Source organism: Parasteatoda tepidariorum, chromosome 10 (assembly GCF_982258835.1).
Source record: "Parasteatoda tepidariorum strain Cologne lab strain chromosome 10, Ptep-v5.0, whole genome shotgun sequence".
Taxonomy (NCBI): domain Eukaryota; kingdom Metazoa; phylum Arthropoda; class Arachnida; order Araneae; family Theridiidae; genus Parasteatoda; species Parasteatoda tepidariorum.
Window position 1 is genome coordinate 98,617,607 of NC_141764.1, and position 13,963 is coordinate 98,631,569.

At 28.9% G+C, this 13,963-nt stretch overlaps 1 protein-coding gene across 6 annotated transcripts in view; it reads right to left on the reverse strand.

Moving 5' to 3' along the window:
- The window catches only part of LOC107441107 (uncharacterized), a 41,668-nt gene that overhangs the window by 26,460 nt on the left and 1,245 nt on the right, over nt 1-13,963 (reverse strand). The window contains exons 1-2 of one of the 6 annotated variants that reach the window (XR_015429794.1): nt 3,280-3,546; nt 1,419-1,496 (exon numbers count right to left, since the gene is read on the reverse strand). The exons of 1 other annotated variant lie outside the window; for it this stretch is intronic. Coding sequence is in view for 4 of the 5 variants with exons in the window: in XM_043047503.3 (XP_042903437.2) it covers nt 1,419-1,496; nt 3,280-3,364 (163 nt within the window). In the remaining variant the exon portion in view is untranslated. Of the gene's footprint in view, nt 1-1,418; nt 1,497-3,279; nt 3,581-12,309; nt 12,376-13,963 lie in introns of those variants that run through there. 4 more of the 6 variants (XM_043047503.3, XM_043047506.3, XM_087153460.1 and 1 more) reach the window with 4 other exon arrangements.

A 13,963-nucleotide genomic window follows, 5' to 3' on the forward strand; every position in this document is an offset into this window, starting at 1 on the left:
ATTCCTTCAGAAGAACGAAAACATTTTGAAATTTTTAGACTATCGAGAGCTTTTTTACCTTTTACTACAATAGAAAATAATCAAAAAAAGAAATTTAAATATTATTCAAATCTTAGAATCTGCTATTTTAGCGAGTATTAAGACACCACTCTAAAAAAAAAAGAAATCCTCCGCTCCGTATACACTTTGTTAAAAGGGGTATTATGCTATTATCGACACATCTAATCTTTCAAAATTTAAAAATAAAAAGATTCTTTAAATTTTATTTTTAAACTTAACTAATAACTAAACAGACTAATAATAAAATCGATCAGCAAATACAAATTTTGCCAACGTCAGCTGTTTAATACAGATATTGAGAAAAAAAAAAAACTGAAAAAATACTTTGTTGGCAGGTCTGGAAATACCCTTTTTTAACGGACTCTTCCCAAGCAATTTTATCTTAAAATCGAGATATTCAATATATTTTTAATTTAAAAAACAGTAGATCAATTCATAATTTTAAAAACTTATTTTCAAGTGTAGTTTTAAAATTATGAATTTATTAAATTTTCATAAAATCACTAAAAGCAGGACACTGAGAAAAAATTTTACGTAAATTTTTCAAAATTTCACAGAAAGTGAGGAATAATCACTGACACCCCCACACAGAAATTCACTTGATTATAAAAATTCTTAGTAAATTGGATTAAAAATTAAAAGGAAAAAATCTTACAGAAGCATAGGGTTTATGTTATAATTTAAGCATGGAGCATAATCGATTTTTATATTGCACTAAACATCTTTGATTAGAAAAAATTTCTCTGCAAATTGTATAAACGTCAAGGGGGGGAAAAATATGCAAGTTCAAGAGATTGGCACTATACTCAAATTTGCAAAGGCCACTACCTAATATCAATGAATAGTTCTAATATTTTAATTATCATTTTATATAATTAAAATTTTACATCAACTACGAACATGATAGCATAAGAGAGGATATTTCCGTATTGTGATCTGTCGAGCTAACTACAATCGTCCATGGTGCCAGATTTTAAACTTTCAAAATTTTTAAAAAAGTAACTTAGATGTTGCACAGGGGGTGGCTACAACCTTTCAAGTTGGTCCCTTTCTGAGATTTTTTTTATTTTAGTTTCTGGCGGCCGCTGCCCGGAAGATGCAGAGACTTGGCGATTATTCTACCACACATCACGATACGGAAATCTCCCCCACAGAACGAAGCATTGCTAAAGAATCAAGGTAACCAAGGAAGTGTATCAAAATTGCAGAAGGAAAATATAAAACGTGCTTTACAATACAAACCTCAAAATAAAACATGCCACTTAATATTTTAAACTAGAGTCGCATGCAGGGAAGGTTTAAAATATAAACTTAAAAACATCCATGGCAAGAGGGGGGGAGGGGTTGTTTATTCTTACCCAGAAACGCAACCTTTTTTGGCGGTCTTCTCACAACAGCAGATGAGGTACGGGGAGGTGGCGAGATTACTTTTTTTTCTGGAAATACAATTTTCTTTTTTTACACACACACAAAATGAAAATATTAAAGATCCTGATAATATTTAATAAACACTTTTTTTCTTTCTGTATAGTCTTATTCTATTAAAAAAAAGAAAAAGGGGGTAAGGAATTTTAACACCTTTTGAAATGAGTAATAGATGAAATGGTTGTTTTAGAGTGAAGTTTCAATATATTTTTCCGTACAAAAAATATAATAAACAGGAAATCTATTTCAAAATATTGTCTCAATTTAAACGCAGTCGTAACTTATTACTAAGTCAATTATTAAATTTACTGAGCTTTTTCAAATGCATGGATTATAGGAGAAATAGCGTTTTTAATATTAAACTTAAAATTTCTTAAAAAGTTTGTGATATATGAATTTAATGACATAAGAGCTGGAAACGGCTACGCTGCGCTAACTTACTCAAGCTGATTAGTACGTACTCAAAATAATGAATTCATAATGCCATGGAGCACGATCACGGGATAATTCTCACAAGGAGTAAAAAGTCTAGTACTCTGAAATAAAATGATTTAAAGAACGTAAAATTTGTGTATTACTTTAATATATTGATTTCAGTTTTATCAAAGTAAATTATACCAAAATGAAAAGATGCATAGATAAGAAATTAATTAACCAACAAAAATGGGAATGAGCTTTAACCTATTAATTGCTTAATCTATAAAAAAAAAATTTTCTTCAGAATTATATTACGATTACTTTAGCGTAGTATTTTTAGAATTTCTTCAGCGAATTTGAAAAAGCTTGTGTACTTTTAGAAAGATTAATTCTAATAATTAATGCTTCTAAATTAGAAATATTAATTCTGCTGTTAAAATTATAAATATTAATTCCTGCTTCAGGTATTGTTAATTTTATCTATGAAAATAATTTGAGACACTTCTTTTCAACTGACTTAAAATTTTATTATTTACATTAAAATAGAATAAATTTAATCTTCCAAACTAATTTTCAAACTTATCCAAGCCATAAAAAAAGTTGCTAATTTTGGTAGTCTGATTAAAAGAAAATTATATTTTTATATGTTAAGCCTACCTAACCTTATAAAAACTAAAATATTTCTAATCAGTTATTAGCTAATTTTTATTAGTTAAAATCAGTACCGTGGAGTAGAAATCTGTGTCGTTGGAGCTTGTTAATTACTCTGCAGATGTTTAAAAGATGTGTTCCAACTCAGACTTGTCAAAATTCAGATTCTATATAAAAGTCGGATCTTAAGAAAATATTTAAACGTAATTGAAATTATGTGAACTCAATAATACTCAAAAGAATAATATGACAAATATTTAAAATATAATTTATCATAAATGATGTATCCGTAAGTAGTTCTTTTCCAATAAATGTTTTGTGCAATTACAATATTTAATAAAAATGTTAATATATATATGCTTGCAATGTTATAATTTAAAAATAAATTTTTAATATTTTTAATTTGAATATTTAACATAAAAAATGGCACATAAAAGAATGGAAATAACTAATTTGTAATGAACATTGAGTTAATATCGTTATTATTAAGCCTAAGTTTGACTCCTCGGAAAGTCAGGAGTTAGATAGTTTAACTACAGACTCCACGGTCCTGATTAATGATTAAAACTGATTCATCTGATTAGCGGAACTAATTAAAATTAATTCTCCACTTAACCCTATTAATTAAAATGCAACTGTTGTTCGCGTTCGAAGTTGATTAAAACTTCCAATTAATATTTCTTTCCAAAGAAGAAAAAAGATAACTTAAAAGGCACTTTCACTCACCAACGTTAGGCACTTGGCAGGTCCTACAAAAGCACTGCAAGACGGATTTCGTCAAAGTATGAGTTATAAAATTTGTGGCTACCATTTCTAAAGTAAAAGCTCAAATTGAAGCCGAAAAAACTTGGGAATTAAAAAGCTCTTGAAATGCGGAAGCACGGATGTTCTAAAACGCACGAGAGATTTCCTTGTGAGGCAGTGAAATTATTATCCAGGGGATATTCTTTCTCTGTAGTGTACCTTGCAGGAAAGCCAACACCCAGTAACTGGGGTGCGCGGGGGGATTGCTTCCAGACGCCTCACCGCCAGATCGTCGCCAAAACTACCATTAAAAGAATGAGTCATTCTTACTCGCCAAATATTATTCCGGATTTTAAGAAGTCTAGGATAAATATGTTTTTATATTGGACAAATATTAAGATGTTAATTTTAGATAAACCAGTATTAAGGATAGTTTTTGTTTTGATCGCACAAAATGATCCGATATATTTAAAATTTTGAAGGTCGATTTGTTAATGACATTTAGAATTTTTTTGAAATTTTGAATTCTTTATCTTTTTAGGAATTTGAAAATTTTTATGGGGATATTCTACTTTCTCGAACAATTTTATTACATTTTTAGCATTAAAGCAAGTGGCACCAAATAAAAGAAAAAGTCGATACTAGAGATTTAAAAAATAAATAAAAAATTAAAAATCGGAGCAGCCGGACTTTGCCAGACATACATTTTGAATTATTCTCAACACGTTTTTGAAGGTAAAAATGTGTTAGATGGAAAATAAAGGAAATAAACAGATTTTTCTAAGTTTTTCGGAATTTTTTTTTTCCCAACAAAATTGTTAATCGTTAATCGAATAAACCCTTTCCAGGGCAGAAAACAAGAAAGATAGATGTAAGCGAATTAAGTTTTGTCTTCGGCAGACGATTCTTCCATTATTCGTCCGAAATGAATATTCTGCGTTCAGTAGTATAGGCTAAATACCAAATATTTGTATGCTGCATCTCTAATTTGGATGCAGCAATTGTTGTTTATTTTTTAAAATTTAATTTTTTTAATTATAATTTTACAGTGTTGAGCATAATCTTGTATGTCTTTACAATTTAAAAACTCCTTGAAAAAGTTTTTTTTTTGCAATAACGGACCCTATTTGCACAAATTCATAAAAGCGGACCCTGGTTGAAAGAATGTGAGTAATTTTTTCACAATTTCACGAAAAACGGACCTTTCACAAAATGTCTGGACAGACCCCTGCAACCATACTACATATTTTATGAAATGCTATTAAAAATTGAATGAAGTGGTACAAAACGTAACTCTGAGTCAAATAGTTCTTAAGTCGGAGTTTAAAAATTATAAAAATGTAAAAAGAAATTATTTTAAGTAAATTTCAAAAATGTATAGCTCAAAAAAACTGTTCAAAAAAAAAAAAAAAAAAAAACTGAAACTTGGTATTTTTCGTCTATTAATTCTGCTAGCTCTACCTATGAGGAACCAAAAATAGAAAAACTGAAATTTTGACCATTGATTGATTTGATATTCATGCCAATTTTCAAGCCGGGCTAATTAGGTCTATTTTCTAAACATTTATGAGGATGTAAAGTTAAGTTCGAACCAAAAAAAAAAGACATTATTTATTCAACATTTAGTTACCAATTATTACATATTAATTTTAACCGTTTCAGTTAGAAATATTTAGTATTTTATAATAGAGTTTCGAAAAATATTTAGTATAGATTAATAATGCGTCTATCACAGCTTTGATTGGTAAGTGTAAAAAAAAAATTAAAATCTCCAATTTACAAAAAAATATGTATTGGTCCAACCCATGCTCTAATTATACACTAGCAGTTAAAAAAAGAAAAAAAAAAAAAAAACAAGGAAATTTTCTGATAACAATATCTCAAAAAAAATCACATGGAATGGGATCCTGCTTTTGTAAGAAATTTTTTTTTTTAAAAATGTGAAAGAAGTAAACAGGACTAAAAATCACCAAGAAAAATTCGATTAAAAAAAATAATTTTAGAAGCAATGTACAAGAAATAATTTAAAAGTAAAATCTAGTTAAATTGAGAATCCTCTACGCTCACTGTTACGACTTGGAGCGGAAATTGACTACAACATAACAAGTGTTTCTTCGGACTGAGAAAGCAACTAGGGCCAGGGATGGCGAACCAATGGCACGCGTGCCATTTATGGCACGAGACACAATATTTTGGGCACACCACCGGTTATTACACTATGAATTGTTATTACACAAATGTTATTATACTATGAAGCATGTATAAAAATTAAATTAAAATTCACAAAAAAAATAAATAAACAATTATTAATAAAAAAATTATCAATTAATGCTAAAAAACAATTAATAACCGTAAAAAGAAAGCTAACAATAAATAACTAGCAAAACAAATTAATAGTCCTGCTTAAACTAACATCTTACAACCTAATATAAGTTATTTGTCATCGAATCTGCATATAAGTTATTTGTCATCGAATCTGCAGCAACAGAAGTCACACTGATGTTACTTTAAGCTGTTTTAAGACATGGCAAAATGTTTTTTTTTTTCAGTGTAAATAAAGAGTTTTTTGAGTTGATAGTATTTAGTATTATTATTTTCCCAATAATCACGAGGTCAAAATTATTTGACGGCACGTCTATGACCTCATTAAACATTTTTTTAGAAAAAATGGCTCGTTGGTGTATAAAGGTTCGCCACCCCTGAACTAGGGTCATCATATTCAGAGCTCTCTGAATATTTTTTTTATAAAAAATCCCTTTTGGGCCCAGTGCAAAAGAGGTTGTTGGCAAACTAGATATAACTGAGTTATATAGAATCTGTAGGCAACCACAAATCATCTGAAGCAAGGGGTTAGGATGGCTCGACCCTGTCTGAAAAAGCGCGGAAAGTAATCAAGTCACCAAAAAAAGGTTATTTTGGGGAGATGAAAGTAAGCAAATATTAAATTCACGCAACAAAAAAAATATTCGTTCATTTAAATTTATTCGGTTAAAAAAGAATTCCGTTCTCAAAAGCTAGATAGATCCCTCATCGTTTATTTTTAATATAACGCTTTGGGCCTTAAATTTTGGGACATTTCAAAAAAATTTTTCTAGTAACTTTTCTTTCTCACAGAAATGAGACTGTTAATTATTAGAAATATGTTTTCAATTAACATTTTTTCCTTCTCGCAGAAACATGGTAACAGTTATTGAAACTTTGTTTTCACCACAACGCGAGAATCTCGCATATTTTTTTCTTTTCTCGCATTAAAAAATGATTACCGCGAGAAATTCGCGCATTCTATAAATCAATTTCAAAATTCGCGAATTCCTCGCATTTTGGATAAAGTTTCGAATTACGCCATTTAGAATAAAATCCGTTTCACTTTTCTTCTTGGATCTTTAACTATGTCAGAACCTTTTCGAACAGAACACAACCACGGAACCCCTTTCAGAACAAATTTCTCTGCAACCACGTGTTTGCCGAAGGTGAGGTTTCTTCATGTAAGACGTTAAATTTTTTTATGCACTTATGTAAGATGGGCAAATACCTTGTAAAAGCAAAATGTTCTATGATGATGCACCAAAAATATTCAATGCTTTAAGAAATAGAAGACGCTAAATATGTATTATAATTAAAGAAATGATTTTTTTTTTCTTCAAGAGTGTGTTTTTTTAGGTTTTTGAAATCTCACCCTGTTTTTGAGAAAGGGTGAGAAATTCACCCTTTTTTTTTCTATGATGAAAACACTGTATGGTGAAAGGATAGATTGGCACCAATGCAGACTGCATTGTATCAAACGGAAATACTAGATTATAAAAAACGGAATAGTAAACTGATCAAAAATCTTTGAAAAGAATACTTACTAAAATTAAAAAAATTTTACTCTTTTTCGATGATTTTCTTTTTAAGACAAACCTTGTAGGAATCAAACATACATAATATTCCTCAGTTTAGTTTTCCAGGGGCGATGGTGAGCTCAAGCCAAAATTTCGGAAAATTTCTTGAGTTTAAAAAAAATAATAATAAATAAATAGAAAAGTTTAAACCGAAAAATTTGAAAAAAATTTAAACAAGGTTTTTTCGTTTTTTCAATATTTCCTAGTTTACTTAAAATTTTATACATACCTATGATGATCTGGAGAAGCAATTGAAATTTACAAATATGTCTTTCTTTCTTGAGTTTATGATTATAATAACTATTTACTGATAAAAAATGAATATTAATCTTGAATATAAGCTTATAAAGTAGCTCTCTTAAAAACAAATAAAATAAACTGCGTTTTCAAGTTCCACCTTTGAAATTTTGATTTCCGAAATCTTTTGTGATCACCGATTTTTTTAAACATCTGAACCTTCAATCTCCGGAAACTTCCGGATCACGGTTAGCGAAAAATCCGGAAATCCGGATTTTTTCATGAGCACAATCAGCCCTGCATATCTATACCATTTACACATACCTATGGTGACTTGGAGAAGTAATTAAAATTTACAAATATGTCTTTCTTTCTTGAGTTTATGATTATAACAACTATTTACTGATAAAAAATGAATATTAATTATGAATATAAGCTTATAAAGTATCTCTCGGGCTCTCCCTTACAAACAAATAAACTGTGTTTTTAAGTTCTGCCTTTGAAAATTTGATTTCCAGAAATTTCTGTGATCAATGATTTTTTGAAACGTCTGAACCTTCGATCTCCGAAACTCCAGATCACTGTCAGCGAAAAATCCGGAAATCCAGATTTTTCCGGAGCACAATCAGCCCTGGTTTTCAAACTCGACTGAAAGGTATCTTATGGGCAAAAGTGTTTTTCTGGTATGTTTAAAGAATACATTAACCTTTTGATATTTAGTTCTTTTTTAGATTGTTGCTTCATTAATATTGGTGTAAAACTACGTTGACATGAACAAATACAAAATGCTCCATTAATGAACTTTCTTAATACAAATGAAAAATGAATCAATGAGTCAAAAATGAAAATAATGTTCACAGTTTAAAATATTAAAGACCAGAAACAAAGAAACGTGATGAAATCTGATGGAGAGATTAAAAAAGCATTAAAACATCAGATTGTTTGAAGAAAGCGAGAAAAGCAGACTTGAACACATTTAAAGTTAATGTGCAATCAAACTGGCTTCCATATTTTTTATCCCACGCTTAAATATAAATTGAATACATGTCAACCAGATTTTATAATTACGCTGAAGCACAATGTTTATATTTTTAAAGCACAATGCTTAGCTGACCAATAAAGCATATACAATTTATTATGTATTTATTATGCAAGGTAATTAAAATACGAAGACTGTTTAATTTCTTAAATCAAATTTCGTAAGGAAAATCTACATAGATAAAATTTAAAAAATGCATCCATTAAGAATATAATTTTATTACCTCAAAATTTGAGTAATGTATTTTGAACAAAATAAAATTTTATGCAATACAATATTTTACATATTACAAACTAAGATTTACCGAACTTTAAAATAAATTTTAATTGCAAAGCGTGACTTTTTAAATTTTGTTTATACGATTTACTACGCTTAATTATTAAATCACGTGTATACGAATCACGATACGCTATATGTAAATCGAAGTTATATGGAACGTGGAGCAAGCCTTGAAAATTGCGTATCACAAGTACTACTTGCAAATTGAAATACAACATTTGTTTCGTAAATCGAGACAATATGAACAGCAAATAGTTTGTACAAAGTTACAAGGCATAAATCGCTATGAGTGATACTTAAACCACTTTAATATTATTCTTCGATTACTTCAATGCAAAACAAATGCGCTTTGCTTAATCATTTTTTCCGAAAAATCAAAGTGATTTGGTAATTATTGAAATGTAAAATGAGACTTAGTGATAAGCAACTTAATCAACTTTTCAATAAGCAACTGAGAATTGTGATGCACGGTATAGAGAACATTTAAATGCGTTATCACTTTGTATGATTCAAAATCCTACTTTTAATGAAAACCCGATCAGTTATTTACATATCACTTCGATACATGATTCGTAAACCACTTGCGATGTTTGAATCATAATTCAAAGAATAAGATAAACTAAATTTCGCCTATTGGTGGTAAAATTGGTTGTTCAAAAATTAGTTCAGTTTCTTAAAAAATTCAAAGAACAAAGTATTAAGGATAACAATAATATCAATTCGCCGTAATAACGAAGTTAATATAATGATTATATTTAAAATTTGAAGAAACACTGAAAATAAAACAGGCACTAAAAATATAAAAAAATTTGCTAGTGATTTCGACTTTCTAAACATCAAAGTTGGACGACAATATGGGGAGAAAAAACGTAGGAGAGAAAACCACATTCAAGAATTTACGGATTGGAGCTTTTAGACAGTTGCAGAGTGAAAATTTCTACACAATTTCATAGATGATAACATTAATTGCATCTATCAGAAGTTAATTTTCAGTTTTGGAAAAGGAAAAACATCGGAATTTCGATAAGCTTCTCCTATTCTCTTCAAATCAGAGTAAAATTGATTTTCACACATTAGGTAAATAAAAAGAAGTTTCAAAAACTGAAAATGTTCGAAATCAGTGCATTTAGTGTGCATGCTACAACACTAAAAATGGTTTTGTTCGATATTTTCTTTTCACTGATGGTATTTTCACACTCTACTTTTATTTTACAATCCAATCGTAGGAGAGGGGTAGGACATAAGAATATGATTCTTTTTCTAAATTTAGATCGGACTAGTGGATTCCCCTTAGCTGACCTCGAAATTTCTGTCATTTCCCCCGAAGTTTACTCGGAAAATTAATTACTTTCCGTTTTGTAGGAAAGATATATTTTGAAAATTACTCGGAGAAAACCTAAAACTTTTCAAGGACTCCATCACGGAATTCAAGCACTTTTGAGGGCCTTAATTTTTCCAACAAAATTCAAGGACTTTCCAGTACCGTGGAAACACGTGTATATACATTTACAAATCATTGCACGAGTATTTCTCACCCAACTTTGAAATCCAAAATAAAATAACCAGATTCAAACATAGCGAATTACTTTTCTCTGACAGCCTCTCACAATTTACAAAAGTTAGTGGTTAAAATTCAGCTTATTTTTATAAACTTATACTTAAGCGGCAAAAACTACTAGACTTACGTATAAAGCTAAAAAAGTAGCCTTTACAGACTACTGACAGATGAAACAAAGGAAAAATTTTTATTCACATTAAATGTTTCTGACTTAATTCCCCCCCCCCTTTTGTATATTTACACCGGTCAATTAAAGTTTTCTTAAGTCAGGGTTACACAGGAAAAAAAAATAGTTCGATCGTTTAGGGTTCCGTGAAAACAGCTGATCTAGATCAATGGTTCCTAATCCGTGGGCGCTAGTCTAAGTATATATAATTCTTGGGGTCTAATACCAGATTTTTGGAACGATTTACTGGTCAAAGTGAAATGTGGCGTAACTAGGGGTCTGTTCAGACACTTTGTGAAAGGTCCGGTTTTCGTGAAATTGTGAAAATATTACTCTTTCTTTCAACCAGGGTCCTGCTTTTATGAATTTGAGCAAATAGGGTCCGGTTATTGCAAAAAACTTATTCAAGGAGTTTTTAAATTGTAAGACTATGTGCTCAGTACTGCAAAATTATAATTAAAAAAATTAAATTTTCAAAAATGAACAGCAATTGCCGCTTCTAAATTAAAGATGCAACATACAAATACTTGGTATTTAGCCTATACTGCTGAACGCAGAATATTCATTTCCGACGAATAATGGAAGAATCGTCTGCCGAAGACTAAACTTAATTCGTTTACATCCATCTTTCTTATTTTCTGCCCTGTGAAGGGTTTATTCAATTAACAAAACAATAACGAAGATAAACAAATTTGTGAAGGGTTCGATTAAAAGAAAAATCAGTTTGTGAAGGGTCCGTTTTTATGAAAAGATATTTTGTGAAGGATCCGTTAACGAACCCAAATTTCTTCAAAACAAACCTCTGGTAACATGAATATCCGTCATAACGTATAATAGGTGTATTTTTCATTATATTCTAAATTATTTAGTAGTTAGTGGGCCTCAAAAAAATAATATTTCCCACAAAATTGGTGGTTTGGGGAACCACTGATTTAGAAAACAGTAACTTTAGATATGTTAAGGGTCCCCATATTTATTAAGTAACCAATTAATATGTTTGAATATTTTTTGTTTCATTTAATTTATTGAAATTAGTTTCATTGAAGAATTTTTAATTTTAAAGTTTTAAGTATTTAATATATTTCCAAAGTTCTTCCAAGTTTAAAGTTTTAAAAATATGTAAACTTCAATCTACAATTTAGTACAAGTTCAGTAGAACACATTTCAGTGAATCAAATGAAACCAATATTCATAAATATGAAATGGTTAAATAAATATGGTAATTATAGACATAAATATAAGGAAATAAAATATTTTCCTCTTTAAGGGACTGACATTAGTATTCTTGACTGACATGTTAAAATGAATGAACTAATTAAAAATTAATTTTAAAATGCAAATAATGTACCCAGCACTAGTAAAGAAATATAATTCAAATTTATTGCAAATTTTTATTATTTGCCAAAATGTAAAAACTTAATTGTTTTAATAAAAAAGCTACATAACAAAAATAACAGTACAAGAATGATTAAAAATTCTATTTAACTTTGGTTCCACGCAAGCAACCTTTCAAATTTTTCACACAGTCAATGGCAATTATTAGCCTCGACTTAAAGAAATCCCAAATTTATCAAGTAAACAAAAGAAATCATTGGAAAAAATAGATAAAACTATTACTGTCAGAAAAAATATTAAACTGCTTGTAGAAATGAAAAGATTTAAAAAAAAACATCTATAATTCAATTTGTATAAAAATTATATGTAGACAAACAATGTAAAACAATGCTTTCACCTGTCTCACTAAAATCACAATTGCAATAACCAACCACACTGATAAACAATTAAATTATGTAAACACCAACAATTAGTGTTGCTATGCAATTAATTGAATAGATTCTAGACAAACCCTTACTCATGATTTTATATGCTTGTTCCAGACCAAATATTTGTAAAACAAAAGATCTAATAGATTTTGTCAAAAACAAATCAGTAATACAAAACAATAAAGATAAAGAGTTAGATTACATATACCTTTAAAGATAAGCTTTGAAGTTCTGTACCTTCTATGTTTGAACTTGTTTTAATTACATATTAAAAAGGGCACAGTTTAAACAGATCTTAGACATACACTCTAAGTAATATCCTATAAGTATTTAATATGAGGATAATTTGAAAAAATTAGTTAAAACCCTCAACCTACATTATATTTTATTCTTAAGGTTTGTGCTTCAAGAATTTGAAAGCTATTAAAAGCAGCTCTTTAACATGCTTGTAATTAATACAATATTTTTAAATACAGTTTGGCACCTTGGCAACTTAAGTCCTCAAACAATCATCTAGAACTTCATGGTGCTGTAACACTTGATTTCAAAGGTATATAGAAAGGTGCTGCACTGACACTCCCTGAATATTCAAAAGACAATTTTTTCTTTACTTTTGGAAAATTAAATATTAAAATTGTATGCTTAAAACTTTGTTTAGTGATATCAAATATGAAATTTTGCAAAAAGTTTCCTATTTGGATTCTTAAAAAATATATATATATATATATTTAAAAGTACTTTTTCCTCCTTAGACATAATTTAAGCAGAGAACCATAATTATTTTCAACAGTTTAGTTTGCAGTTTATAAAAATAATCAAAGGCATGCTATTTTTTTTCAAAAAAAAAAGCAAACAAAAAATTATAAATTGATAAATTACTTGAAATTTTTTTTCTATAATTTAAACTGAAAATTATGAGAAAATAAACATTTAAAGGTACATTTAAAAGAGAAAATTCTGAAAAGATATTTATAAAAATGCCAGTTGAGGATAATCCTAAGAAAGCAAATATTTGTAATCTTAATCAAAATTAAAACCATACACACAGTTAATTTTATTTCTGTGGAACAGTGAGTTAATTTTTTTTTTTCAAAAAGGAATCGAATGTATGGCAGCATATTTTTAAGAAAAGGGCAAAGAGGGTGCATTTATTGGGATTATAGAGCAAGCAGAGGGGGCCACCCTTCACAAAACGTTACTAGTTTTTCAAGAATAAAAATATTTAACTGCTATTTGGAAGAGCAAGTATATATAGACAGCTCTTACATTATTTTAAAAGCTGACACTCATAAATACTTACTGAATATTTTCACTTTATATGAAGCTATAAAGGTGAACAATACTGTTCAAGATATTAAAATTTCATGACCTAATAAACTAAATCTGACCAAAAAAAAAAACATTGGGCATGTGTCAATAATTTCAAAGTAAAAAACACTTTTGTAAAGAATTTAATTAATCAAGATACACATAACAAAGTTAATAGGAAAAAGTAAAATCAATAAACAAATTAAGAAAAATTAGTTATATCTCAGGGAAAAAAACATGTTTATGCTTTAGTCCCGAAATGCAAATTATCACTCTGATAAGTTCCTCCTGTGACCCCAGCTGGCTGACGCATTATATTTATAACATTACTGGTAGGTACCAACATATTATTTTCAAAGAAATATCAAAAGTTTATCAATATATATATATATATATTTCCGTATCATGATCTGCGACGCCAACTACATTGTACCC